The sequence below is a fragment of the Pelodiscus sinensis genome, chromosome 1, assembly GCF_049634645.1.
Source record: "Pelodiscus sinensis isolate JC-2024 chromosome 1, ASM4963464v1, whole genome shotgun sequence".
Lineage (NCBI taxonomy): Eukaryota > Metazoa > Chordata > Testudines > Trionychidae > Pelodiscus > Pelodiscus sinensis.
The window spans coordinates 211,889,160-211,917,037 of NC_134711.1; the positions used below are offsets into that span (position 1 = coordinate 211,889,160).

The 27,878-nt window shown below is 43.0% G+C and overlaps 1 protein-coding gene across 1 annotated transcript; it reads left to right on the top strand.

Moving 5' to 3' along the window:
* Positions 1-2,504: 2,504 nt before the first annotated feature.
* On the top strand, positions 2,505-23,778 carry PIGA (phosphatidylinositol glycan anchor biosynthesis class A). Its single transcript, XM_075914375.1, is given in 8 exon segments — positions 2,505-2,633; positions 6,949-7,100; positions 7,273-8,057; positions 9,888-10,020; positions 14,206-14,338; positions 15,892-16,098; positions 18,675-18,912; positions 18,915-23,778. Coding segments are annotated over 6 exon segments (1,449 nt in total). The 5' UTR covers positions 2,505-2,633; positions 6,949-7,100; positions 7,273-7,342; the 3' UTR covers positions 18,938-23,778.
* Positions 23,779-27,878: the final 4,100 nt, after the last annotated feature.

Sequence of the window (27,878 nt, forward strand, 5' to 3'; positions counted from 1 at the left end):
CTTTCAAGTTTAGTGTTAAAATGTCTTTGAAGCAGTATGCAGGTAATCAAGTCGTTGAGACAATGTCCTTTCTGGTTGAAATGGCAAGAAACTGTTTTTTCTTTGTGATACTGTCTGATATCTGTTTTGTGTGCATTGATTCTTTGGCAAAGCGTCTGAGACGTTTGTCCAATGTACATAGCAGACGGACACTGTCAGCACATGATGACATAAATTATATTTCTGGATGAGCAGGAATATGTGTTCTTGATCTTATAACTGATTTGGTTAGGTCCAATAATGGTGTCAGCAGAGTAAATATGTGGACAAAGCTGGCAACGGGGTTTGTTGTAAGGAAAAGTTCCAGGATTGGTATTAGTGTGGTATGTCCTGTGGTTGTTGGTACAACCCTACAGACAACCACCTAACCTCAGGATGATTCTTTTGGTTACTAGAAAGAATTTGTTTGAGGTTAGGGGGTTGTCTATAAGCGAGGATTGGCCTTTCGCCCAAGGCCTCTGAGAGTGAGGACTCATTTTCCAGAATATGTTGTAGATTTTTGATAATGTGTTGGAGGGGTTTAAGTTGTACACTGTAGGTGATGACGTGTGTAATTCTATTGCTTTCTCATTTGGGCTTGTCTTCAAGTAGTTCATGTCTGGGTACTCTTTTGGCTCCGTTGATCTGTTTTTTCAGTTCTCCGGGTAGGTATTTCAGTTTTATGAATGCTCTCTATAGATCCTGTAGGTGTTGGTCTCTATCTTTGGGATTGGAGCATATCCGGTTCTATTTTAGGGGTTGGCTGTATACAATAGATTGAGAAATGTGTCTTGGATGAAAGCTAGAGGCATAAAGGTATGTGTAGTGGTTGGTAGGTTTCTGTTATAGGGCAGTGGAAATTTTTCCATGATTGAATTGTACTGTAGTATCAAGGAAGTGGAGCTCTCGTGTGGACTGATCCAGGCTGAGGTTGATGGTAGGGTGGAAGTTGTTGAAATCCCTGTGAAATTCTTCAAGGGTTTCTTTCCCGTGGGTCCATATGCTGAAGTTGTCATCCATGTAGCACAAGTAGAGTAAAGGTGCTAAGGGGTGAGAGCTAAGGAAATGTTGTTCAAGGTCAGCCATAAAAACGTTGGCATATTGTGGTGCCATGTGGGTGCCCATCAATGTGCCACTGATTGAAGATACAAATTGTCTCCAAATCAGAAGTAGGTGTGGGTAAGGAAAAGTCACATAGCTCTGTAATTAGGTGCGCAGTTCTGTCTTAGGGGATGGTGTTCCTGACAGTCTGTAATCTGTGTTCATGTGGAATGTTGGGGAAAGAGCTTCTATGTCCATAGCGGCCAGGATGGTGTTTTGAGGAAGATAATTGATTTTGTGTAGTTTCTTCAGGAAGTCGGTGGTGTCTCGAAGACAGCTAGGAGTGCTGGCAGCATAGGGTCTGAAGAAAGAGTCACTATACCCAGATAATCCTATTGTAAGTGTGTCGATGCTTGAGATGATGGATCGTCTGGGATTTCCAGGTTTGTGTATCTTAGGTAGTAGATATAAAATTCCAGGTTGGGGATTGCGGCAGGAGGAGGGGGGGATGTAAATTTGGTCCTGAGCGACATCAGGGAGTTTCCCCTCTGAAATTAATTAAAGACTTTAGGAAAAGTGTGGGAGCAGCCACGAGCAACTACAGGTCACCACTCTTTCGAAGCCACCAATAAGGTGTCCAGAGAACCCCTGCCCCAGATAGTAACCAGCCCTTCTGGCCTGGGCTGGACTTACATTTCATGTGACCCAGCACAGCATCTGCAGCCCCAACCCCTCATGTGGCATATACTTTCACAGTCATAATGACCCCCCCTTTAGCACTGGCACCTTGAGGCACATGCCTTCTGTACCTGACTGCCAAGCACACCCCAGAGCTGGCCCACAACATTTTGGCACCCGAAGCAGGGAGCTCAAATGATGCCCTCATGGCCCCCTCACTTGGGCCAAAACTTTGAAAGGTCTCTGGTGCCCTCCCTGCTCCAGCACAGCACTCCACCAGCTCCGCATCTAGAGCAGAGAGAATCCACATGCACCAGCAGCAGACACAATTTTCTACACTCTGGGTCCTAGTGCCCCCCCTCCCCCCCATTCTGGCACCTAAGGCCTCAGTTCGCTTCATGTAGGGCCAGCCCTGGCCCGCCCTGCTCCCGCCTGCACGCCCACGAGCACAGGCCAGCAGAGAGTTCCATAGGTGGGACTCCGCTGCTGTACCACGTGGGACTGTGGAAGGCTGCGCAGCCGCACACGCACGGCGGGCCCGGCGCTTGGTAGCCTGTGTTCGCACTAGGGGTGTAAGCGGCCCTCAGACAGAACTAGGGGAAGGAAAGGGTTAAAGGGGCTAGGTGGGCTCGGCCCCCTCAGCATGTCAGCGACGCCCTCCCCCCCCCGCCCCAGCAGGGTCCTGACGTTCAACCAAACTGCTGCGTCTGATTGGTTGCTCTGCCCCACGTGACTTGACGCTGCCCCTTCCGTTGGTTGGCTGCGCGGCCGTGCGTGGAGGCGGAGCGTCGGGGATGCGGCGAGGGGGCGGGGCGGTTGTCTAGGTGACGGGCAGAACCGGGAAGTTCTCTCCTGCCGGGAAATGGGTGGGCCCAGCCGGCGGCCGCGCGTGGCAGGTACGTGAGTGACCCTAATCGCCCCCCCCCCTTCGGGCCGGGACTGCCCGCGTCACCCACTGACATCCCCTGCCCCTCCCCCCCCCCCGACAGCCGGGCCCTGCTCCCGCGCCTGTCCTGGGAGGCGGCCCCGGGCCTGGGGGGCTGCGCTGGGGCCGCTGCTGCTGGGAATCCCCCTGGGCCCCGCTGGCTGCAAGAGCCCCCAACAAACCCTGCAGCGCGCGCAGCCTGCGGGTCACGGGCCGCTCCCCGGTGCCCTGCTGCCCCTGGCCGCTCTGTTAGTGATTCGTGGGTTCCAAAGAGGCAAATAAACTGGGCCTTGCCGCCCCGTGCGAGCCCTGGGCAGGGCGGTAGGAGCAGGTGCATGAGGCACGTTTTTTTGTTGGATCATTTTCTGTCGGTGCCAGAGTCAGTCTTTCCAGCTGCACACGGCTCTTTTTCAGGTCTGGGAAAGGCACTCAGAGGGTCACGGCTAAATACCAGGGTCAATACATTGTTGAGCATAAATAGTTTATTTATATTTTAAGGGACTGCATCCAAAGAAGTGGCATCTCAGTATCCTGTAGCTTTAGGACACAAAGGAGGCATTATTGGGTATCAGGTTGTTGTAATAAGCCGTACATGCAGTGTTTCCCATTTGGTCAATGTTCTTTGGTGCCTAGTAAAATTATTAATTTAAATGTCTAGGCTTATCTTTTGAAGGTGTTGTGTAGGTTTCTTTTGAGCTCAAGGACTGGTAAGTCAGATATAGAGTGATCACTTTGTGAAAAGTGTTCACTGGCAGCCATTGTGCTCCTGGTTCCACTCCCAGGGAGCAGTGTAGAGTGGTAGTAGCCCCTATCCTTGTGGAGCTCAGTCCCCCCCCCCCATGAACAGAGAGACTGCACCAGAAGATGCAAAGCAGTCTCCTCTCCCCTTGCCCAACCCCGCAGCTGCTGCCTTTGATAGAGGCATCAGCACAGAGCAGCTGGTTCTCCTCTTCCCCCCACACCTCCTGTTGCCTCTGATGCAGCAGGGGTGGAGGTAATGATAGTAGTTGACAAAATTAACCAATAAGATGAGACTTATCAGTTAATCATAGTCGACTACACATTGACATCTCTAGTGGGGTCTAGGGATGTAAAATCCTGTTTAATTAGTTAACCGGTTAAATGTTAAGCTTAACCAATTAACGGATTAAATGGGGGTGGACTGCTTCCAGCCTTGTGTGGGGCTACTAGCTCCCAGCCTGCACGAGGCCAGAAGCAGCAGTAGTCCTGTGTGGGGCTGGCAGAGCCACTGCGGCTTCTGGAGTCATTGTGGTTGGGAGGGCTGCTCTCCAGATACCGGTTGCCCATTACCCTGTAAGCATCATCAGTAACTGGTTACCCATTAACAACCCTAGCAGGGTCTGGTGCTGTTTTGATTTGGTGTGTCTGATCTATAGGGAGCTGTCTTCTGATGAGTTCAGAGAGATTTATGGAAAGTGTTGTGGGAGTTTGAATGCCAAAAGAGGAGTTTCAGAAAAGATTTCTTTCAGGGTGGGATACCCATTGAGTATGGGTTGTAACTGTTTGATATCTCCATATGGGTTTCACTGTGTGGTACATAACTAGGGGTGTGAAGTTTTTAAGGGGCTTCTTTCTGTATTAAAGCAGAAATTGGGGGCATGTAGGCAACCCATTCACTGTTATGATCTACTTCCCTGATGAAATGTCTGTGTTTGGTGAAGGAATTTTTGACTGTATAAAAGTATGTATCTTGGACTTTCTCCTCAAAGCATATTCTGTGGTAACCAAGTGACCGGCTGTAGATAAGATTTCTGGCTATGCTTGGGGTGGTTAAAGGATCTGTGAAGGTAAATGTGGTGATTTGTAGGTTTCTTATACGCAGCTGTCTGTCGGTTTCTACTGTTGAAGCTGATCATGATGTCTAGGTCGTTAGTGCTGGTGTGAGAGATTTCCAGAGAGAGTGTAATGGATTGGTGGTGGGTGTTGAAGTTGTGGTAGCAGTTTGAGCAAGTTTGACTTCTGTCCAGAGCATGAGAAGATAATCAATGTGTTCAGGTATATCATTGGTATTATGGTATAGCTCAAAAGCTTGTCTTACCAACAGGAGTTGGTCCAGTAAAAGATATTACCTTATCTACCTTGTCCTTCTGATATCCGAATACTCGCATGGCTTCAACAACACTGCATGCATGTACTGAAAGTGCAGCAATTGTTAAATGAGATCTGGACCCTTTGACTAGAGGATGTTCTTTCATAAAAATAACTTATGGGGCATGATGAAGGTGTACCTGTGTTAAGTTTTGTGGCCTATGCACAGTGTTCCCTCTAACATTTTCTATGCGGAAGAAAATATATTAAAACAAGTGATAGCTAAAAAGGAGCAACGCTTACATTATTTAATATGAAAACAAAAAAGAACACTACCCTTGGAGTATATGTATCATCATCCTTTCTAACAACTCAAGCTAGTAACCACACCAAAATGCGTATTATCCACACGTAGCTCAGCTTTAAGATGCCAAACAAATCTATGAATTGACTAGAAATAATATTTGCAAGGAGAGTATGACTAGTACAATATTTACTGACACTTTAAAGGAGAATAAAAGGCATTCACTAAGGCTTATACAGTTTCTCTGGGGAATGTTTAGGATCCATATTATGCAAGAACAAGTAGGAGACCTGTAAACACAAATAAGTTCTCCTGTTTTGAAACTTTCACCTTGTATGTGTCAACAGCTCAAGGAGTAGAAGCCCCAGAACAAATTAACACATGGCTTCAGGGTTTGTAGACAGATGCATGTTTCAAATAGCTTGCAAATAAGGTTTCATCCTACAAAACAACTAGCATCTCACCTACTACTTGCTACTTCTTACGCATAAGAGCCAGAACCCTACCACATAGCAAAGATCTGGCCTTAATGCAGCACAATATACCTTTTATTAATTAGTAAGACAAGATTTAAAAAATAATAAAGATCAGAGTTTTAGATATCTGCAAAACTCCAAAAAATTCTGTTAAAATAATCTTTTTCTTTCTTATCATACGCCAGTTTTAGTTTGTAAACTTTGTTTGAAGTGTCGTCATGCAAATGTCCTCACATACCCACACCCCCCTTACAGCCTGCTTTCTTCCTCTCTCCACCCCATCCAATCCATCCAGCCAGAGAGGACTTCAGTAAATGAGTCAGGGTACCCCAAACAAACTGCACCCTGCCTCCTCCTCTCTGCACAGATGCCAACATCCACCCACCTTATTTCCCCCCACCTACCCTTCTGCAGACTGTTCCTCCCAGCCCAGGCAGGGGCTGGAATAAAATCCTGCTTCTCAAACTTTTAGGCACAAACAGCCTACAGGACACACAGCACAATCCCCTTCCCCAACCTCACTTCAGTGCCAGCACTCCCGCACTCCTCTTTCTCCCCCACCTATCCCATGCACTCAGCCCCTTAGCTCCCACTTCCCAGCTCAGGAGGCTTGAGACAAGTGCTGAGTTTCTGCCTCTCTCTTCTTATGCAGATGGGACTCTCCAAACTCCTCTCCCCTCTGATTCTCCCCCAGCCAATTACTCACTCACTCACTCCTCCCCCCCAACTTATTTCCTCCGTATCTCCCCTCCTTACCTGCTCTGGGAGCTCCTTCATTTCAATCACACAGCAGCTCTGTTTGAAGCTGCTGCTTAGCAAGATGCCCCTCCACCAGCTGGTCAGCTGAGCTCCCGCCTGTGTGGGAGCTCTGAACGTGGCTCAGAATACAGCTGTGTAGCCACATAGCCTACAGGGAAATTTGCCTGTGAGTTACAGTAGTCCAAAGTAGATCAGCAGTTTTCAACCTTGTTTCATTTGTGGATTCTTAAAAATTTTCAATTGTAGGTGCAGATGTCTTTGGAAATCTTAGATGTAGTCTGTGGACAACAGGTTGAGAACCACTGGACTAGATGATTAAGTGATTTCATGTGGCCTTAAAATCTATTTTAGGTAGGAGTTACCTCACTTTATTTTACTACACGTTTATAAAATGTCAGATTTTTTTTAAAAAAATTATTATGCAAGGACAGAACCTCTGACTATACAAGGTGGACACTTGTGTGGAGTCCCTGTGAAGTTAATGAGTAACATAAGCTTGGACTCCTTTAAACGGCTAGAGACAATGATATGAATGTGTGAGTCAGACGCTCAGAAAACTGACAGAATTTTTATGGTCAATATAGTAATTATCCCTGAATTGTGAAAACAAATGTATGGTATTTTACAATAACTATATAATAGGTCCATCAGCCTGGCATTATCTCCAGTTCCATAACCACTGTCCTATTTGATCATAGAAAACTGCAGAAGAGGACTGGGGTTCTATCTTCCTGCCACTCAGAACCAAAGAACACCTCTATTTCTTTGCTTCGTGCTCCATAGAATGAAGAGACGAAGTCACAAGAGGCCACGCAACCTCACAAATTAATGAGGGAGATAGTTGCCAAAGGTAGGATGTGGTTGGGGAAAGAGGGTGGGTTCTATTATAGATGGATGGCTTAGAGCTCCCCAGAAGTCAGTACCAGTCACGTGGAACCTAAAATGATAATATTGCTATAGCATGAAGGTCTTAAGCCCTGCTTCTTTGCATACTTGGCAATAATTTTTTTTCACTGTTTTAGGTAATGAGCAGGCCCAAATCTACAAACTGAATGGCTACCAAAAGGATTGATTTCTGAACTTTTTCTAACTATGGCTTGCAGAAGAATAAGAGGCCACGGAGGCACTCTCCCTCCAGCTTCCTCCATGAACTGTGTAAAATCCCAAGCACCTGAAATTCGAACACATAGTATATGTATGGTATCTGATTTTTTTTATCCAAATATGGGAGGAGTGGAAAGTCACATCTACCAACTATCACAGTGCCTGATTGAAAGAGGACACAAAGTTATAATTGTCACCCATGCTTATGGAAACCGAAAAGGCATTCGTTATCTCACCAATGGTCTGAAAGTTTATTATTTACCTTTGAAGGTCATGTACAATCAGTCGACAGCAACAACACTCTTTCACAGTCTGCCTCTGCTCAGGTACATATTTGTGCGGGAGAGAGTCACCATAGTCCATTCCCATAGTTCGTTTTCTTCCATGGCACATGATGCACTCTTCCATGCCAAGACAATGGGACTACAGACAGTTTTTACAGACCATTCTCTTTTTGGATTTGCTGATGTCAGTTCGGTGCTTACAAACAAACTTCTAACTGTGTCACTATGTGATACAAACCACATCATTTGTGTCTCCTACACTAGCAAGGAAAACACTGTACTAAGAGCAGCACTGAATCCTGAGATAGTGTCTGTTATCCCCAATGCTGTTGATCCCACTGACTTCACTCCAGACCCAAGTAGGAGGGATGATAATACAATAACTGTTGTTGTTGTCAGCAGGCTTGTTTACAGAAAAGGTAATGAGGTTCAAACTGTAAGTTACTTTTCAAATATTTTTTCTCATTTTTCAAATGGGTGGTAAGAAATGTTCATTGTTTAAGTAATTGAATACAGATGCCATATCTGTGCCCAATTGAAAACACACTGAATCTGAAACAGTTGTTTCACTCTTTTCCCTCTGTCCACTTGCATGTGTTATGTCTAAGGGCCTGATCCTAAGGGGTTTAACTCCTGTTAACCTCACTGGAACAGAAGCTGTCCTTGAATAGCCAACCCTGTGAGTCACTAGCAGTTGTCGTGGAGTCAAAGGTCTTGTTGCCAGTCCCTTGAGCATGACCGCTGTAGTGTGCCAGGTCCTAAGGATCTACACCAATGGTTCTCAAACTGCAGTGGTCTGTGGCTACCTTCCAGGTGGTCCGCGGCTTGAGTTCAGCCCCTCCTCCACCCTTCCTTTCTCCTTCTCTCTCTGCAGCAGGGAGCCTGTGCTGGTGCTCTAGCTTCGCCCGCCCCCTGTGAAGTTGGAGCATCAGTGCCAGTTTCTTTTTGGGGGGGGGTTGGAGAAAACTCTGCACCTCCTTGCCGGATCCAGTTTGTGGGGAAGAAGTGGAATCGTAAGCAGCTCTGTGTGCTGCCACTTCCTCCCCCAGCTGGGAAACAGCAGCGCATAGATGCGCTGCCTGGAAGCTTTCCCCCCTGCTCCCATTGGCTGGAATGCAGCCAATGGGAGCAGCAAGGGGCCATGCCTGGGAATGGTACTTGGAAATGATGAAGGGCATGAAGGCAAGTAAGTGCCCCCAGCCCTCATATGCAGACCGTGCATCCCCATCCCCTTCACACCCCCCCGCTGAGACCTCAGACTCCCAGCTTACTCCTGCATCTCGCCTCCACTTCCCCCTGGCTGAACACCATACCCCCAGCTTACTCCTACATTCTCCCTGGCTCCTGTACCCTCCCCCCTGGCCAGACACCCTTCCCCCAGCCTGCTCCTGCACCCTCCTTTCTGGCCACACAAACACTACATTTTCCCTTGCTCTTGCCCTCGTCTATCAGGCCAGACACCCTACCCCCAGCCTGTTCCTGCACCCTACCTCCCATCCAGGCCTCGCACCCTGACCCCCACCTCCTGCCCAGACCTCGCACCCTCCCTCCCTCCTGCACCTCACCTCCTGCCCAGATCCTGCACCCCCATCCCCATCTCATTTGCTGACAACCCTGTCCTGCACACTGAACCCCTCATTTTTTTTCCCCATCCAGAACCTAACGGTGTCCACAAAATCCACTAACCCCAGAAGAGTAAACTGGCAGGACTCTTGTTATATTTCAAAGGTGGAGGTGCCCTAATTGAATAGTTGATTGATCTAAATTGAACATCCTTAGTGAGACTATCATCCATTGGCTTCATTGGATCTACTCATGTGACTAGAGTTGCAGGGTTGAATCTTTGCTTTTTGCTTTCTAGCTAACTATATGCATATCTCAATTGTGGCAGTTAAGATTTTGGTGTCTTCTGTAGTAACTTTGTATAAAGATGAAACTGGTTATATCCTTAAAATAATGTTAGTTTGAGAACCTACATTTGCTTTAGATTTCTTTTGACAAGGAGTGTCTTTTTTTAAGGTGCTAAGCAAAAAGGATATGTAATTTAAACATTTCTTATACCCTTGCATTCTGGTACTCTATTCTGCTAGTTCATTGGTTTTAATATTTTAATATCCACTAATGCAACCATCTGTCAGAGCCCTCAGGTTTTGACATGTGTGAATGGTGTTATAAGAATAGACGGTGTCAGAAAGATAAGCTCTACACACTAAGTACAATAATAATTTTTCTATATTTTGTATTTTTAGGTATAGATTTGCTCAGTGGTATAATTCCTGAACTTTGCCAGAAATATTCAAATATACATTTCTTAGTTGGAGGAGAAGGACAAAAGCGAATTGTTTTGGAAGAGGTACGAGAGAGATTCCAACTACATGACAGGTTTGTTCTGTGTTTGTGATTGCCATGTAATTATAAAAAAGAATATGGTGCAAAAATGAGGGTGAGGAGAGAAGTGAGTTGGGACACAGATAAAACAAGGGAATAAGCACATTCTTGCAAACTTGCACCCTGATTCTGCAAGTTGATTTGTTCAAGTAGACCTGTGTTATGCCCCATGATCTCTGCACAGGCATAAAGATCTATCCATGGAGATCCAGTTGCATGATTGGGGTGGTAGAGTCCTCTCCCTCACAAGAAATATCATACAGTGAAATAAGAGGTTCATGGTTAAGCAGCTGATTTGCTATGACTGCTGCTTATCAAGATGACCTGTGCTATTTTATTTTGCTTCCCCCATCTGATGGGTACGCAGATGGGGGAAGCAAAATAAAATAGCAACAAATGGAGACTATTTGTTAGGAACTATTCACTCGCAGCTGGGTCAAATTTATGCTCACAAATGATTATTTCCAATTCATCTTGTTTATTACCTAAATTCCTATCATTCATGTATATTATTTTTTGTTTGCATATACCTTAATTTTATTTTTGGCATGTTGATCTTGTGCTAAATGAGTTAGCATTTCTTCTTCCTTACACTAATAACAAAAAGGTAAGGGGGAGAAACACCTTCCTAGCTCATCTAGTCAGTGAATTCTTAATTGGTGCTCGTAGGCGCTATCGTATTAAAACGAGTAATAAATTGAAGTAGGATCTGTTTCCATAGAATATATTGGTGTGAGTCGGCTCCTCCTTTTTGGAGGATAGGGCAAGAGAGCTTGCTTTTCTATTAGACAACAATATGGGTTTCTAGTTCATTATTTATTCATATACCATCAAGCAGTAAAAAAAACTTAAGGGATTTTTGTACTGTCTCAAAAATTTAGTGGTTTAAAACAAGTCAGTGTATATGAACACATCATGTTCCCTGTGTGCCACCATTCCATTCCCCTCTTTCAAAATATTCTCTTCAAACCCATTCTGCATGCCCTCCCTCCTAGCAGAGGACTCCTTATAACCTGGCACACCTTCCCTCGTGGCTGGGGCACAGAGCTCTCCTACTCAGGTCTACCATTCCCATACCAGGGGTTCTGTGTGTGCCCTCCCTTTCTGACTTTATTTCATTTCTCTCTGAGGGAGAAAAAAATTAGGGTGTCAGCATGTTTCCATTCCGTTTTTTCTATTTTTTCTATTCCTCCCTCCCCCAGGGTTCTTCCTGTTAATGGCTAGAACATTCCCTGAATTTGATTACATGTTATGCTGAAAAGTTACTGTTTGGCCAACATATATGAAAAAACAATAGGTATTTTGTTTCTTTTTTTATAGTGTACACATGCAGGACATGCTTTCCTAAATACTCTTACTAGAAATGTGATAGCTGGGTTATCTATTACAGACTTCAAATATCTGGTTGTTAATTAACCAGAAGAAGCCATTCTGATTTCTTTCATGTGATTTTTCAGAAAAATATTTTCAGAATATTTCCTCTCTTGCATTTAATGTGTGACACAAATTTCAAAGGCTGAAAGATTTTTTTTTTAAATAAATAATGACTTGAAGGGTCTCTTGTCAGTTATGTAACAACCTTCTGAGTAACAGGGGTCTTGAACTTCCCCTAAATTAATCCATGCTTCATCCTCTGGCCATTGTGATCTTTCCTGTATACTTTATAATCAGGGATTTTAACATTTCAAGCACGCAGATCTTCACACCAGATATCAGTAATATCAGCTAGGTCAAATTTATGTTCATAAAGGATTACTTCCAATTTATCTTGCTTATTATCTAAGTTCCTATCATTTGTGTATATTTTTTCTCTGCATATACCATGATTAATTTTATTTTGATACCTTAATCTTGTGCCAAATGAGCTGGTATTTGTTCTCTCCCACCACCACCACCACCTTTTTATTATTAATTTAACACCTTCATGACTAGTGTAGCCATCGTGTCCCCTAGAAAATGGAAGTCATCCAAAATGTATGGCCCCCTCTCCGCAGAGAAGGTGGTCCAGTTTTCCACAAAACCCTTTACCTAATGCCACTTAAATAGCCAGTGGTTCACTTTCAAAATCTTCTGTTTGTTGTTTTCCTTTACTCAGGAGACTTCCTTCCTCTCCTTCAACACCTTTCCAAGTTTTCTGAAGTCATTTATAATCCAAGTTATCACATGCAGCAGTGTCATTAGTGAAGATATGCACCATCACTAATGGAGTCTTGCTCATCTAATCTTGCATTCACATCTGCTGTCTTGGCTTTCGGAAGACTGCCTGTCATCCTGTTGTCTGCCTGTCCCTGCAGAATGTTGTTCCCATTCTGTAGCATAGAATCACAGACAAGATGTTTGGAGATCTTTGTGAGCATATGACATTTTCTTAAGGGTTGGGATGAACAGCCGTTTTCAAGTATACCCTCTACAGCTGACCATTCTTTTTGACTGTCTAAAACTTTAGAAGTTTCAGAGAGGTAGCCAAGTTAGTCTGTAACAGGAAAAACTTAAAAAACAACAAATAGACAAGTAGCATGTAATGGTATCATTAGCTTTCTGTCATCTGAAGAAATGTTAATACTCGTGTCATCTGAAGAAGTGGGCTGAGCCCACGAAATCTCATGATACCATCTGCATATTTTGTTAGTGTTTAAGGTGCTACTAGTCTATTTGTTGTTTTTGAATCTTTAGATACTTTGTTTTTTAAAAAAAGTCCATGCTAAGAATCGGGTAATGATTGGATTTTTCTAGCTGTATGGATTTCCATGTGGTCCTTGCTTGAGTGGTCACACAGTGTTCATCTTCTTTACCCTCTAGCTGTGTAGAATGCCACTTTGTCCTCTTGAGATTACAAAATGCCAATACTGGGCATGTCTATGCTCACAGAAGATTGACCTTCTGGAGGTCAACCTTCTAATGTTTGATTTAGCAGGTCTAGTGTAGACCCCCAAATTGAATGCTGAAGGTGTAGCTCCTCATACTGTGAGGAATAAGGGAAGTCAACGGGAGCATTTGCTCCCGTTAGCCTCCTGCAGTGTAGACGCTGTGGCAGCTTGGCTTAAGGTAAGCCAAATCCAGTTATGTATTTTGTGTAGCTGATGGCATACCTTAAGTCAGGCATGGCCAACCCGCGGCTTGCGAGCCACATGTGGCTCTCCTCCTCCCTCCCCCCTCATCAGTGTGGCTCGCAAAGCTGCCCCCGAGGCTTGCAAAGCTGCCCCTGCCTCCTGGCTCCCATGTGCTCACCGGGGCAGGGGAGCCATCCGGATCCAAAATTGCGGCTCCAAAATGGAGGCCGCAGACGGGAGCCTGCTGAAGCCAGAAAGCTGTTGGATCCAAAATGGCTGCTGGTAGCATCTGTGGATGCCTGCTGAGACCAAAAAGCCTTCTTAAAGGGCCAGTCTTCTTTTCTCTACCCTTTTTTTTGCCCCGGCTCTTCACGCTGCATCCAGCTGGATCTTGGTTCTTCATCCGGAACGAGTTGGCCACCCCTGCCTTAAGCCAACCTGTCTGGTCTAGTGTAGACCAGATCCCAGGGTACTTTCTCTTCTTTCTGGTTACTTGGTCACAAAATTCTTCTTGAACTTGGGGTGATGATGCTTTCAGAGTCTGGTTATCCAGGTACTTAGCCTCTCAGATATATAGTGTCAATACCTGTGCTTCCAAATCGTGAATCTTTTCTTCCAGCACAGCCACCAACTTGCACCTCAAACAAAGTCTCTCTTGCTTCAGGCAGAAAAGAAAACATGGCATATCTGTTTTAGGTCATAGCTACTTTCCCATTGCTCACCATAACAACTGAACATAGAACCATACCTAGAAACAGAATCTTTCACTCTCCCTGCAAGCTCCCCTGTTTGCTGCACTTATTTGAACTCGGGCAAGTGATAAATGTGGCATTTTAACCATATAACACATCTTCCCTTCTTAACCTAGAAAACACAGTAAAAATGTTTTAAAGGCAATTACCATAAAACTCAGTTTTTCATACTGTTTGGTTTTTTCTTTAAAAGCTAAATATGGAGGCTTATTTTTTTTTAAATCAAGGTTTAAAGAAATTGGAATAAGACAGTGTCAACTGTGCTTTAATACAGTATTGTGTATGCTATAAAATGTTCCAAAATATTTGGGTAATGTTTTGTAGCATTATTACAGTATGTGAAACCTGTATTTATCTTTTTCTTTAACTGTGGGCAGAGTGCGTCTTCTAGGGGCTTTGGAACACCAAGATGTTAGAAATGTTTTGGTCCAGGGACACATTTTTCTCAATACTTCTCTCACTGAAGCCTTCTGTATGGCAATTGTGGAAGCAGCCAGTTGTGGTTTACAGGTAAAAGAATCTTTGTTGTATATAGAATGCATGCATACATATTTTTACAGTGCTTCATAATACATGCTCATAACAGAGCATTTCATAGGAGGATCTATAAATGGTCTACCAAGATTGGCAGATATTAATTCACATTTCCACATGCTCTGGAAACTGAGACAGAGCGATTAACTGATTTGCTTAGCTCCCAGAGGAAATTCATGAAGAGTAGGGAATAGTGTACAGGTCTCCTAGAACACAGTTCTCTGAAGTGACCAAACTGCCTCTTCAAAATGCTGTTCTGTATGTGCTTTTGAAAGAGTTTTTGGCTATTTAATTCTCTGACCATGGATGACTATATCTGTTAGACCTTTGCCTCTATCTTCCATCAGCAATAGGTAATTGACGAAAAATATTTGGTGACCGTGACTGACCTTTGGTAATTCGTGTAGCCTTGACTAAGCCATTGTTCTTTGGCTGACTCAAGAACTGACAGTCATTTTCTCAGTCAGTTGAGAAAGTATTTACTCTATGTAGAGATTTCACATAAAGAGGAAAAACTAAAACAAATCAAACTGGAACATTTTTGGTGGAATCCCTTGCTGCTTGTATATTTTTGTGAGTGTTAGTGCTGTAAGGGTGAAAAAACAACTGAGCGGAATCAGTGTTATCAGAGATTACATTCCCAAGGAATATTTTAAATATAGAAACTGTCATGAGCATAGACATTTTTGAGAGAGAAATTGATGGTGACTGGAATGATGGTGACTGGAACCCTCTCCATCAATCAATGATGATAGATTCTTCCTGCTAGCCTCCCCGCTCTCTTCGGTCACTAGTTGTATTACCCATTCCCTTTCCATTTGCTTCTTAGAGTGAGTGCTTTAATTTTCTTATTGTTGCCTAATAACAATAGACTTGACAAGAATCTATGTTCTGCTTACTTTTTAATCTTCAACTTTTTTTTAAAGAAATTAGTATTGCAAAACTTTCAAATATAGCTCAAAAGTATGTGTGGGAAATAAAACAATCCCTGCCTAAAATTAGCCTACTCTATGTAGAGATTTTCCCTCCTTTTCCCTTAGGGACTAAGGGCAAGAGACGAGGCAATTGAAAGGGAATCCAAGCCTGATTATATATAATCGTTTGAATATTGTGATAGATACCTTTAGGAAAGATAATTCCTTTCTTTGAAAAATTCTTTTGTACATCGTCCTTTCTTCTGCACGCATGGCTCTTTGATACCCAAATACTGATTCTGAATATCACACAGCTAAGCTACAGCACTATTCTAGGGCCCAGACCTACAGTTGGCATGCAGATGAAACACTTTTTGAAGTTATTTGATGTTGTGCCTGGAAGGCACTTGCAAGGTTGGATCCTTTGGTTTAATCTAAAGTATTCCTATTGAACAGTTTTCTTATTATCAGGATAGCTGTATTTTAGTGATTACGTGGGTTTTATCCACAAAAGCTCATGATTCTATATATTTTTGTTAGTCTGTAAGGTGCCACAGAACTACTTGTATTTTAGTGAGTTACACATGCTACTTAATTGTTTTGTTCCCTCCAAAGGTTGTGAGCACAAGAGTTGGTGGAATCCCTGAGGTGCTACCAGAAAATCTTATCATCTTATGCGAGCCCTCAGTGAAATCTCTGTGTGATGGTCTAGAAAAAGCTATTGCCCGGATCAGGTCAGGAACACTACCAACCCCAGAAACTATCCATAACCAAGTAAAGACATTCTATACATGGAGGAATGTCGCAGAGAGAACAGCAAAAGTATGTAGACCTCTACTTCTGACTGTCTTAGAATGATTTTACCCTGAAAAATGACAGTACAAATAGTGTTGTAAGATTCTGTGTTTTATTTCAGTGATTTTCATATCAAATGTGCATAGTTTAACAAGTAAAAAGTAAATATTTTTTCCTTCAATTACCAAGACTGTAAATTCACACTACAACTAGGAAATCAGACTGAATTATTTGTGTCATGCACCATTACCATCAATAAAGATTCTAAAATGCAAATAGTATTTCAGTTATATCTGTGCAACCCCGTTGTTTTTAGTTGGTTTGTGCACATGTAATTGAAATTGCTTGACCCTGCAATTGAAAAAGGTACTGAACTAATCTGATGCATGAGAAAGAATAGAATCTGTGTCTTTTGGCTCTGCCAGATTAACGGAAGTAAAGGTTAGTGTCTGCAATAAAGATCTTAATGTCTCCAGTTAAGGATATGTCAAATAAGAAGTTGCCATGTTTTCACAGCTACTTATCAGAGTCAAACTGTACTTTGTGATTATAGAGGTTAGTTTGGTATAGATATTAGGGAAGAGTTAAAAACGGGACTCTAAACAAAAGAGGTAAATGTTGGTATGAGTAAGAGTCATTTTCAAACATTAAACAATACATTTTTTCTATAGCTAAGTTCACTTTATCTCTGAAATAGCTGTAGCATGATGCATCCAGTTTTCAAAGACATGGCTTTTGTGCTATTTGAAAACATCTGTTGATCTGTGCATTGTATGTATGTATTGTGCTGCCCTATACTGTAATATAGCATCATTCCTTTACTAGCAGTTTTGAATAATAGTACCCATTAAAAAGAAAGTAACATTAAGTAACTTAGTATTTTCAAGCCTGTACTATTACAGGTTGAACCTCTCTAGTTCAGCACCCTCAGGCCCTGACTGGTGGTGAACTAGAGAATGTGTTGAACCCTAGGAGGTCAGTATTGTCTAGCGGCATTACCAACACTTCCACTGGGTTCTTAAAAGACATTTAGAGGATAAATTAGAGATAAATAACAACACAGAACACTGAAAGCCAGGACCAGTGACTGTAAACAACTTTATGGGACCACAGGAAACTTGACCACATTTATAATAAGTGGACTTTCAGCTAACTAAAATTATGCCAGACCACAGATGTTGGACTAAAGAGGTTCAACTTGTATTATATTAGTAATTCTTGAAAATTTATTTGTATTAAGAAAGCTGTAGAAGATCCCATTCCTATTCACCCACTAACTACATGCACAAACACTGGAAGGATGAGCAAAGAATCTTTGTGCTGTAAGTCAGGTAGTTAAATGTCAAAATTATTTTTGGTTTTTCCTATTATAAAGAAAAATAAGATTTCTGATCAAACACACTGGCAGTACTCAATATTCCCAATACTTTTGTAGTCAGGAAAAATAATCTTTTCATTATTTATCATCACATTGATGGATCAGTGAATAGAGTTTGCATCTGGATTGGTAGATTTTCATTGAAAGTTAGGATTTTCAATTAAAATAACTTGTTAAATAGCAAAGTGTCTGATCTTTTTTTTTAACCCCACTAAGCTCTTTGTCTTCGTGATCTCGTGTGATGACCAGTTCTGCAATCTAGTTTAATGAAGTTGGGAAAGTATTTCCTTTTCATCAGTTTTAAATTTGTTACCTTTCTGTTTACTCTCGTATTACAAGAGATTATACGTTACTATTTAGCCTTTCTCTCCTCTGTGCCATTCATTATAAAGAAGGGTGGGCAATATATGACTTCCAGGCTCGATCTAGCCTGCCTAACCTCTCTGTCTGGCCTACAGCACAGTGCAGTGCTCACGCAGGCTGCCTTCCTGCCATAGCCCCATGTCATGATTCCATGCTGTTCTGGGAAGCAGCCAGCTGCTGCTGCCATGTCTCTGTGAGCCCCTGATGGGGATAGAAGATGACAGCAGGTCTCAGTGTGCTGCCAGTGTGTGTCTTTCTGGGCACAGGCAGTTCATGGAAACTCAATGCCCTCCTCCCCTCAAGGGATGCATGGAGACATGCCAGCAACAGCTGGCTGTTTCTGGGAGTGGCATGAAGCCACATCAGGCAGCCTGCCTAAATGCCCCACTGCTCCAGGAGCTGCCTGTGGTGAGTGCCTTTTGGCCAGATCCGGCACTCCTCACCCTCTCCTGCACCTCAACACTCTGCACCAATCTGGAACTCCCTCCTACACCCAAGCTCCCTCTCCATTAATATAGTAGAAATGTGCAGCCCATGATGACTTAACAAAATTTGCCTAGTGGCTCCCCTGCAAAAATTATTGCCCATCCCTTTTATAAAAGTGACACACAATAATGTTCCAGTCTTTTAAGTCTGTCTTCCTATGGAATTTTTTTCCATTTTGTTATTCTCATTTATCTTTTCTTTTAAACAGGAAAATCTTGTATATGTATTTTTGTTGGACATTCCCATCTAAGTTCAGAACAAGATTATTCTAGTGTGCAATACGAAGTAACATACAGTTTTGCCTAATTTTCAAAGATAATACATCATAAAAATGACTCTGCAATAGTTAACTATTTCCTCATTCCCCTCCTTGCAGGTGTATGACAGAGTTGCAGATGAAGTGGTGTTATCAATGGACAAGCGGCTTGACAGACTAATATCTCACTGTGGCTCAGTGACTGGTTGTATTTTTGCTCTTTTTGCTGTATTAAGCTTCCTTTTCCTGGTATTTCTGAAATGGATGACTCCAGACTCCATTATTGATGTTGCAGTAGATGCCACAGGTCCCAATGGAGCATGGACTCGGCAGTATTTTGCTAGTAAAAAAGGAAGTGAGAAGAAGAGATTTCAAACTGTTAAAATGTTTTAAGTGGAGAGAAAGGGCAGTGCTGTCTAAAAGGTTTTCGGATTTGCTGATAGAATTAATTTCACAAAGAGACATTGTTTTTAAACTCAAAAACTTTCCTAAATTGTTGGAAAGAAATTTGGTAACATGTGCTACCTCAAGTTAGAATTGTACCAGTTAGTTCTGGGAAAAGACTTAAGCATATGCAGATTTATGGACACAGCTCTTTTGCAATTTATAGTTAAAACTGGGAGGAAAGTTGTAATATGTATAGCTAAACTGTACAACTATTTTAAGACACAAGAATACTCCAGTTTATCTGCTACCAGTGTATTACACAGAGAATAAGCATGGATTTGTCATAGCATTCAGGGTGCCAAAACACAAAATTAACTAGATTTAGATGGTTTTAACCAACTCCTAATATTTGTAGAGTGACCATATTTTCCCTAAGCCCAGTACGGGTCACCAAAGGGGGTGGGGGCGGGGGCGACTGCCAGCACTCGGGGCTTCAGCCCCATAGGATGGGGTGGGGGCTGAGCTCCGTAGCTGGAGCTATTCAGGAACAGGGCTTTAGCCTTACAGCAAGGGAAAAGGGGCTTCAGCCCCACAGAGGCGGCCGCCCAAGAACAGGGCTGATCACCGGGGCTGGGGGGAGTGCCTGACAACAGGGCTGATTGTCACTGGGGATGGGGGCTACTCAGGAACCGGGCTTGAGCCCCACAGCAGATGGGGGCCACCCAGGAACCAGGCTTGAGCCCTGCAGTGGCAAAGGCTTCAGCCCCGTGGGGAGGGCCACCTAGGAGCGGGGCTGTAGCCAGTGGTGGGAGTGCTTGAGAGAGGAGTTCCAGCCCGGAGTGGGGGCGCCAGCGGTCAGGGCTTCTGCCCCATGTTCCTGAAAGGATGGCAGACTTTCCCTCTCGCCCCCTTCTTTAGAGTGCACAGGGAGGGAAGACACTACACCTGGTTTCTCCCTTGGCACTCTGCCTGACTCGACACACCATGTGCTTTACCACCAGCCACAAATAGAGGCTGCTGGGCTGTGCTAGCTGGGGCACTCAAGGACGAGCAGGGGGCGTGCAAATATAGGACATTTTGCCCTTTTTTTAAAAAAAAATGGTGGGACGCTTGGGAGACAGCTTGAATACGGGGGCACTCCTGGTAAAAATGGGATGGATGGTCACCCTGAATATTTGTATTACTTTCCTGGAGACTCGTAAAAAATTGGCAAAATAAGAATAGATACCTAAATCAATCAAAAATGAAAAAGTGATATGTGAAATCACTTCTGTAAAAGCAAGCACATTACCATGTATACTTTCAACATTTGGTGTACTGCTAATCAGTCCTTGTCCTTCCCAACTGTGACCCTAAACAGACTCTTCTGGCTGCACAGAACTAATTTTGAAAGGGTTTAATGTGCTTTCTTAATGTAATCAGTATCTTTTAGAGAAGTGAACGGGTAACGGGTTAACTCTTACTGGGTGATGTGTACTGGGAACTGGTTAATTTGTATCTGAGAACAACACTTGCCCATGCCCTGCCATTAGCAGAGGACGGCTCTAGCCCTGTGGGGGTCGAGCGCCGACCCTCCCATCCTTGCATGGGGGGGACCCAGGAGCAGGAGCCAGTAGCTGGACTGGAACAGTCGTCCATGGGATCCTGCTTAATCAATGAACTGCTTAACTGATTAACCTGGATTTTACATCCCTAGTATCTTCCTGATATGTCAAAACTCCATTCTGGACTTTTAAAATATATTTTAGATAATGCTAAATGCTGCCTATTTTACTCTTTTATGTAAAAGTAAATTTTTATTTTGGTTTAAAGTATTCATTAAAGGGAGGAAGTTATTTTTTAGAAACCAGCATAATGCAAAGGCATAAGCTTCCAAGAATAGCACAGGCCTGCCAACTTGTCTAGTAGACCATACCAAAGTGTATGATAACGTCAGCTTGTGTGAGAGATATAGATAAGCATCTACTAAAGACTAGATAAAGATGACCAGCTTTTGTTTTTCAATTATGACATAATTTGCATTTGAATTCTTCTTTAGAAGAGAAAATATTCAACAGTAGTTATGCTACCTAGACTGCACCAAACCTAGTCTTAAATTAATCCAGCAAAAATGTTTTTCTAGAAAAACTTAATAGATCTGGCCAATAGATTTGTATACTCCCTGTAAGAAATGTGGCCCCTTGCAGTCACTGGTTCACTAGCCCTAATCTGAGTAGTACATCTATATCAATTAGAAAACAACTTTGAACACACAAGAAGTAAGAGAAGAGATTTCATATACCTGTAAAGCACTTCTCACACAACCTTATTTGCTGTATTCACTAGATTAATTTCTTGCCTATCTCGTTTTAAACTGTGCATAATGAAACACCTGATGTAATTGTATTCTAGATGTGCAATATGCAAGGTTATGTTTACAGAATTTTGCAAGATAATTTTAAACATGCAACCAGTCTGTTTTGTATAAGCATCTTTTTAAAATTTAAGTGTATTTTTTAACTGTGTTTAATTAAAAAGTATTTTAAAGAAGCACTGATGGGACTTTGAGAGGTACACTGTTTACAAAGTAAAATTCTCAGCTCGAGATATTTAATATACAATAAATATAATGTAAATTTGAACATTTTTAAAATGTTTAAAAAAGTAGATATTAAATATAGTAGTGCTACAGGGATTGACAAAGTGAGTTAGAATTTGTAGGTAATACTTTATTAAGGAGAATTTCATAATTTTAAAAATCTGGTGCATAATTTTTTTTGTAAATACAACTTTTTAAAAATCATGGATACCATTTAGCTTAATTTTGCAATAAGTATTTTTGAAATGTTGTTGATTTCAATTTCTTTTATAACTTTAGGCTACGTCTAGACTGGCCACAAATTCTGGAAAAGGAATGCAAATCAGGTAAGTCAGCATAGGGAAATCCACGGGGGATTTAAATATCTCCCGCGGATTTAAATAAACATGTCCGCCGCTTTTTTTCCGGCTTGGGGAAAAGCCGGAATAAAAGCGTCTAGACTGGCGCGATCCTCCGTAATAAAGCTCTTTTCCGGAGGATCTCTCATTCCTACTTTCCCTATGCTGACTTACCTGATTTGCATCCCTTTTCCAGAATTTGTGGCCAGTCTAGACGTAGCCTTACTGTTTTGATTGCCAATAGTATATAGGGACTCATGTAAAATACACACAACTCAAATGTGGAGTAGGAGAACTCTATCTATAATACTCTGGCACAAGAAAGATTATACAGGGCATGCCTGAATAATACAATAAGGCCTTCTCTCAAGCTTGTGTAACTTACAGGTTATGTATGTCTTTGGTATCTTACGATAAAATACTGATATCTTTAGTTATTATGTGCATACCCACATACTAGCCACATATATGGAAACTTTTTGCACAGATGCTGCTGCTCACCATTCTGACAATGTAAATGGAACTTACTATGGTAAATGATGTGTAAAAGAGAAGGGTGTTGGCCTGTTGCAGATGAAATTCAACTTACAATTGTAGTTAAACCAGTTATCTCAAACACTGTAATTTATAATATCCGTAGTTTGCTTCATCCCTCTCTCCGTTTGCTGTTTTCAGACACTATGGCCTTGACCCTGTCAACATATCCTTGAGTAGTTCCAGTGAAATCACTAGGATTCCTCTTCTATGTAAAATTATTTATGTAAATATTTGCAGTTTTGGGCCCTAAAATTGCAATGTGGAAGTTAGATGACTAAAAGCGTGCAGAATGATATTATTGTCCAGCTATCCCAAAAAAGTGCAGGAGACACTTGATATGGTTTTTATTAGGCTGCATCTTCATTGTTAGATGTTCAGGACTATCTAGCAGATAAAGGTGTACAGTGCAAGTAATCCCATGTTCATTCAGTATGTACCCAAGGGTTTCTGCCAGCCCCATTCTTTTTCCATCAGGGCCCCCAGCCAACCTTACCATCTCTCTCCCACTTGAATGATGGTTAAGATGGGCTTTAAGAAAGTGTCCTTTAACCAACACATCTTTAAAAACTTTTTACAAAGCTCTTTATCTGATCACCATACCTTCCCTAGTGAGTACCAACATTGAACAGGTATGCAAGTTAGATGAATAAAAGTGTGCAGAGTGGTGTCACTCCTTTCACAGTCAGTGGGTGATTCAGAAGACAGCAGTGGACAAAAATGGAGAAAGGAGAGGAGGCAGAGAGATCTCTAGAGGCATAGAATATTTGTGGGAGTTATAGAGGCATAGAACATTTCAGGAACAAAGTACAGAAAGCCATGCAGAGTTCATGGATAAATGCTAGTATCATAGTAAACACATAATGCTTTTAAAAAAATCAAGATACAATTGTGAAAAGTATTTTCCACTTTTACCAATAATATCAATTAAGTGTTACCAGCAGTGAATCAAACCAACTGAAAAAATGTGTCCTAAATGAAGCAAAGTCTGAAACAAACCTTTTGAATAAAGGATTATAGAAGTCATTTCCTCCTTTATGGAGTGGGTCATCTTGAAAACTAGAGTAGTTTGACCTATTTCCTTATTTCAAAGATGATGGAAATCTTAAACTGATTCGAATTCCATAGCATGTGAGACCTGCCTCTTGTGCCTAGACACTATGTGCAGACACTGTGAACATGTATAACAGCTTGTTTCTAATGTAAAATAATCTGTTAAAATCAGAACAAGTAATAAGTGAAGTACGAATGCCTGCATACTGTGTGATGTCATTCAAATGCTTTTTAAGCATCTGGATAGCTCTATAATGGTATATCAAACTGTAATGTTTAACCATTTTTTGTGCTCAAGGCTTTCTGTATAAATAAATTTATTTTCCTTTTGATATTTCTTGTACTGTTTGGTTACTGTTTAACCGTTCATCCATGCCTGGACTTTTAAAGATTTGTCTACTCCAATAAAATACAGGCTTGCCACCTTTACTAAATCCTGTCTACCCCTGCAATACTACAGCAGAATTTCAAAGGGATAAGGGGGAATGCTAGATACTAAGCATAGAATATCTATAGCTCTGACTAGTCTCAAAACTATGCTTTTTACTTGATGTGCCAGGTATGCATGTTATGCCTTTGTTCTACTAAAGAAAGACTGTTTCAGCTGCCAGCTTACTTATTCGTTTTATCCTCTCCTAAGTTGTTCTAGGTCCGGAACATAGAGAAGATATGAGCCCTATTACAAATATGTTACAGGCTAAGTCCCTGATTTTGTGAACACTTGTGCACGAGTCAGTGGGATGACATTTGTGCATAAATGTAAGTATGTATACGTGTGTTTAAACCAGAGTTCATAACATAGAAAATTAATACAGGCAGTCCCCGGGTTACGTACAAGATAGGGACTGTAGGTTTGTTCTTAAGTTGAATCTGTATGTAAGTCGGAACTGGCTTCAAGATTCAGCCGCTGCTGAAACTGACCGCCAGTTCTGACTTACATACAGATTCAATTTAAGAACCCCAAGCTTCCCCAAGTCAGCTGCTGCTGAAACTGATCAGCAGCTGATTCCAGGAAGCCTGGGGCAGAGCAACTCTGCCTCGGGCTTCCTGTAGTCAGCGCTGGTCAGTTTCAGCAGCGGCTGACTTGGGGACGCCTGGGGCAGAGCAGCTGGGGTGCTGCTGGGTTGCTCCAGTAGCACCGCTCCTCGCTCCTCGGCACTGCAGGACCAATTGGCAGCGCCCCAGCTGCTCTGCTCCAGGGTCCAAAACAAAAGCCTGGTCTGCTGGGGGGGGGGGGGCACACTAGCCGCGCCCCCCCCCCCAGCAGACCAGGGATATGGGAGCAGAGCCACAGCGGCAGCGGGGTGCCGCGCCTCTGAGGCTTTGCTCTGGCAAAGCCTCAGAGGCGCGGGACCCCCCCGCGGCTGCGGCTTCAGCAGACCACAGGCAGGGGACTGAAGCGGCAGCAGCGGCGGTTCCCCGCGCTTCTGAGACTTTGCTTTGGCAAAGCCTCAGAAGCGGGGGAACCCGCCCGCTGCTGCCGCTTCAGTTGCGGTGCCTGTGGTCTGCTGGGGACTTTGCCAAAGCAAAGTCTCAGAAGCGCGGGGAACCGCCGCTGCTGCCGCTTCAGTCCCCTGCCTGTGGTCTGCTGGGGACCGTCCCACAGGCACCGCAACTGAAGTGGCAGCAGCGGCGGGTTCCCGCGCTTCTGAGGCTTTGCTCTGGCAAAGCCTCAGAAGCGCGGGAACCCGCCCGGTGCCCCTGGTCTGCTGGAGACGGTCTCCAGCAGACCAGGGGCACTGGAGCAGCTTACAAACGGGGCTTTCTCGCCCCGGAGCTTGCAGGTAGCAATCCGCCACCTCGACCTCCGGGGCGAGAAAGCCCCGTTCGTAAGTGCGGATCCGACGTAAGTCGGGGACTGCCTGTACATAAAAGGGAGGGGCGGGGAAAGGAGAGCAGCTCTACAACAAGACTCTGTTTTTGGGGCAGTGAATGTTAGTAGATTTTTAAGAGGAACTGTTACAGTGGGATACATTTATTTACACGAGAACTGCTCAGGGAATGAATGTCTTGCATATTACAACTCCCTGCAAGATTCAAAGCAGCAGTGAACTGACTCGCATGACTTTCCTATTTTTTAATCAATATAATGGTTAACACAGGTAGGTTTAAAAAATAAAGATGAAGTTGTATTATGCAATTGAAACTCACTTGCTAAATATTTTTAAAGTCACACATTTTGTTTGGAAATTAACACGTGGCTAATGAATCTTTCAATTTCCTACTTTGTTCTTACGCCAGTGTAAATCTGCAAGTCAGGAATGGGCACTTGCTGAGTATGCATTCTATGTGCATGAGAACCAGCATGGAATAAGCACCTCTCTGGGTGTGTCTGCCATGTGTCAGATGCATTTTAAATAATGTTAGCTTCAGACACTTACACATTCAGCTTGTAAGAAATGTACATTTACAGCTCAAGGGTTGGTAAGGCATAAAGTACAGCAGTTCTTTCCCAATCTTCTTTTGGGGGATATTTCCCTTCTCTTTTTCTATCTTCTGGCCAATTCTTGTTTATACAAAAGCTCAAATAGCTGACTTTGCGGAGTAATCTAAGCTTAAAAGACTATGTATTGAAAATAAATTGGTGTTGAGAGTTAAGGTATGTGGAGGTGATGGCTAGGCACTGAGAAATGCCTCAGCTGTACACTGTATTGCTAATGTTACTGTGGTGACATTCCCTGCCCTCCATCTTGGCATACCACTATACCACACCATGACATATTATGTCAACAGGAAGGAGGACTAAGCTACCAAGAGGCAATCAAGCTGTGGCAACTCTGCATAGAGGAGAGTATCACTTCAGTAACCAATAAACTTGCTTGGGGTCCAGGATCATCTCACAGAGCATCTTAGCAGGATTTTTTTCTCCTGAGTCATGATTGGTCTCTTAGGCCCAGTGCTTTGAGAGTCATCTTCACCGCTTAGGTCATCCTGATGATTCAGCTGTTTGCTGCAAAGGACAACAGAAAATGCCAACTGTTCTGTGATCAAAGGAGGCTCAGTTCAGATTCACTTCCAGTACCTTCCACCTCAGCTGACGATTGGCTCTCTTACAGACTTTTCCTCCAAGTGTAATTATTCCACAGGCCAGCTTCAAAATGAGAGCTAGTCAGGCAAGCTCATTTTCATTTTTCTGGCTAGGCCATGGTTTTCTGACCATCTCACATCGTTGGTTCAGTCTCCCGTAATGCTTTGCTCTCCAGTCCAGACTTCTGCCTCAGAATTACCTCAACCTATGCACTCTGTGCTCAGCTCCCTGCATCTCACTTGTGAGGCTGATCTGAGGTTGAAAGAAGAGGATGTCTAACATTTGGTAGCTGTTCAACAGGTCCAACTCTCAAGCTGAAAGCCCTCTACCAGAACGGTGTATTTGTCACAATGGAAGCAATGTTTAATGTGATTGAAGGCCCATGGAGTTCAGCCAATGCTGGCTTGTAATCAGGGTATGTTGCCATATTTGCTGCAATGTCTGTTGTAAGGCCTTTTGCTTAACTCATGGAAAGTGCATCTGGAAGCAATATCATTGTTTCATCCTCATATTCATGGAAGAACATTGTTCTAATGCTGGGCAGAACCTCCTTACCTGCAACTCTCCAAAAACACAGTGATGTTGCAACCACATCTGAAATTCCTGCAGCTTTGGTCCAGCAGCATCTGTGGTCCAGAAGGACCACGGATGTCATGGCTTTCCTGGTCTCTCAGTTTAAGTTGAATCAGGTGGTATGTTTGCCTGTTGTCTTTCCTGGAGGAACAGCGCCTTCATACTACATGTCAGATGAAGTTTAGCCTTCTATCTGTACCAGACTAAACCCTTTCATGCTTATCTGTTTGTGTCATAGACGTATCACATGAAGGGACAGCGGTCTCTTAACAGATGATATCTAAGTGGATAGCTTCCTATATTGAGGCTGTATACAAAATAGCCTTGACTATATTCTCTTAACAGATACAAGCTCATTCTATGCGAGCACAAGCAACATTAATTAAATTTTTGAGTGACCACTCAGTATTGGACATTTGCTGGGCTGCACATGGCCATCAGAACATATGTTTATGAACCATTGTGCTATTACTGCTGCATCCAGAGCAGATCTAAACTTTGGGATGTCATACTCCCCATTTAAGTGGACTTCAAGCTTCACTCGAAGGTACAGCTTGTGAGTCACTCCTGTAAAATATATGGGTAGATCTACTCAAAGAAGAGTGGTTACTTACTGTGACTGGTTCTTTGAGATGTGATGCAGACATGTATTCCTGACCCACCCTTCTCCTCTCTGCATTGGAATTTCGTCTCTGGGGCTATGTCTACATTGGCGCGATCTTGTGCCAGAGCGATGCAAATGAGGCTAAGCGTGGAACATCGCTGAGCCTCATTTGCATATCTAATGAGACGCCATTTTTGCAGAAGAGGCTCTTGCGCAAGAAGGAGCTGTC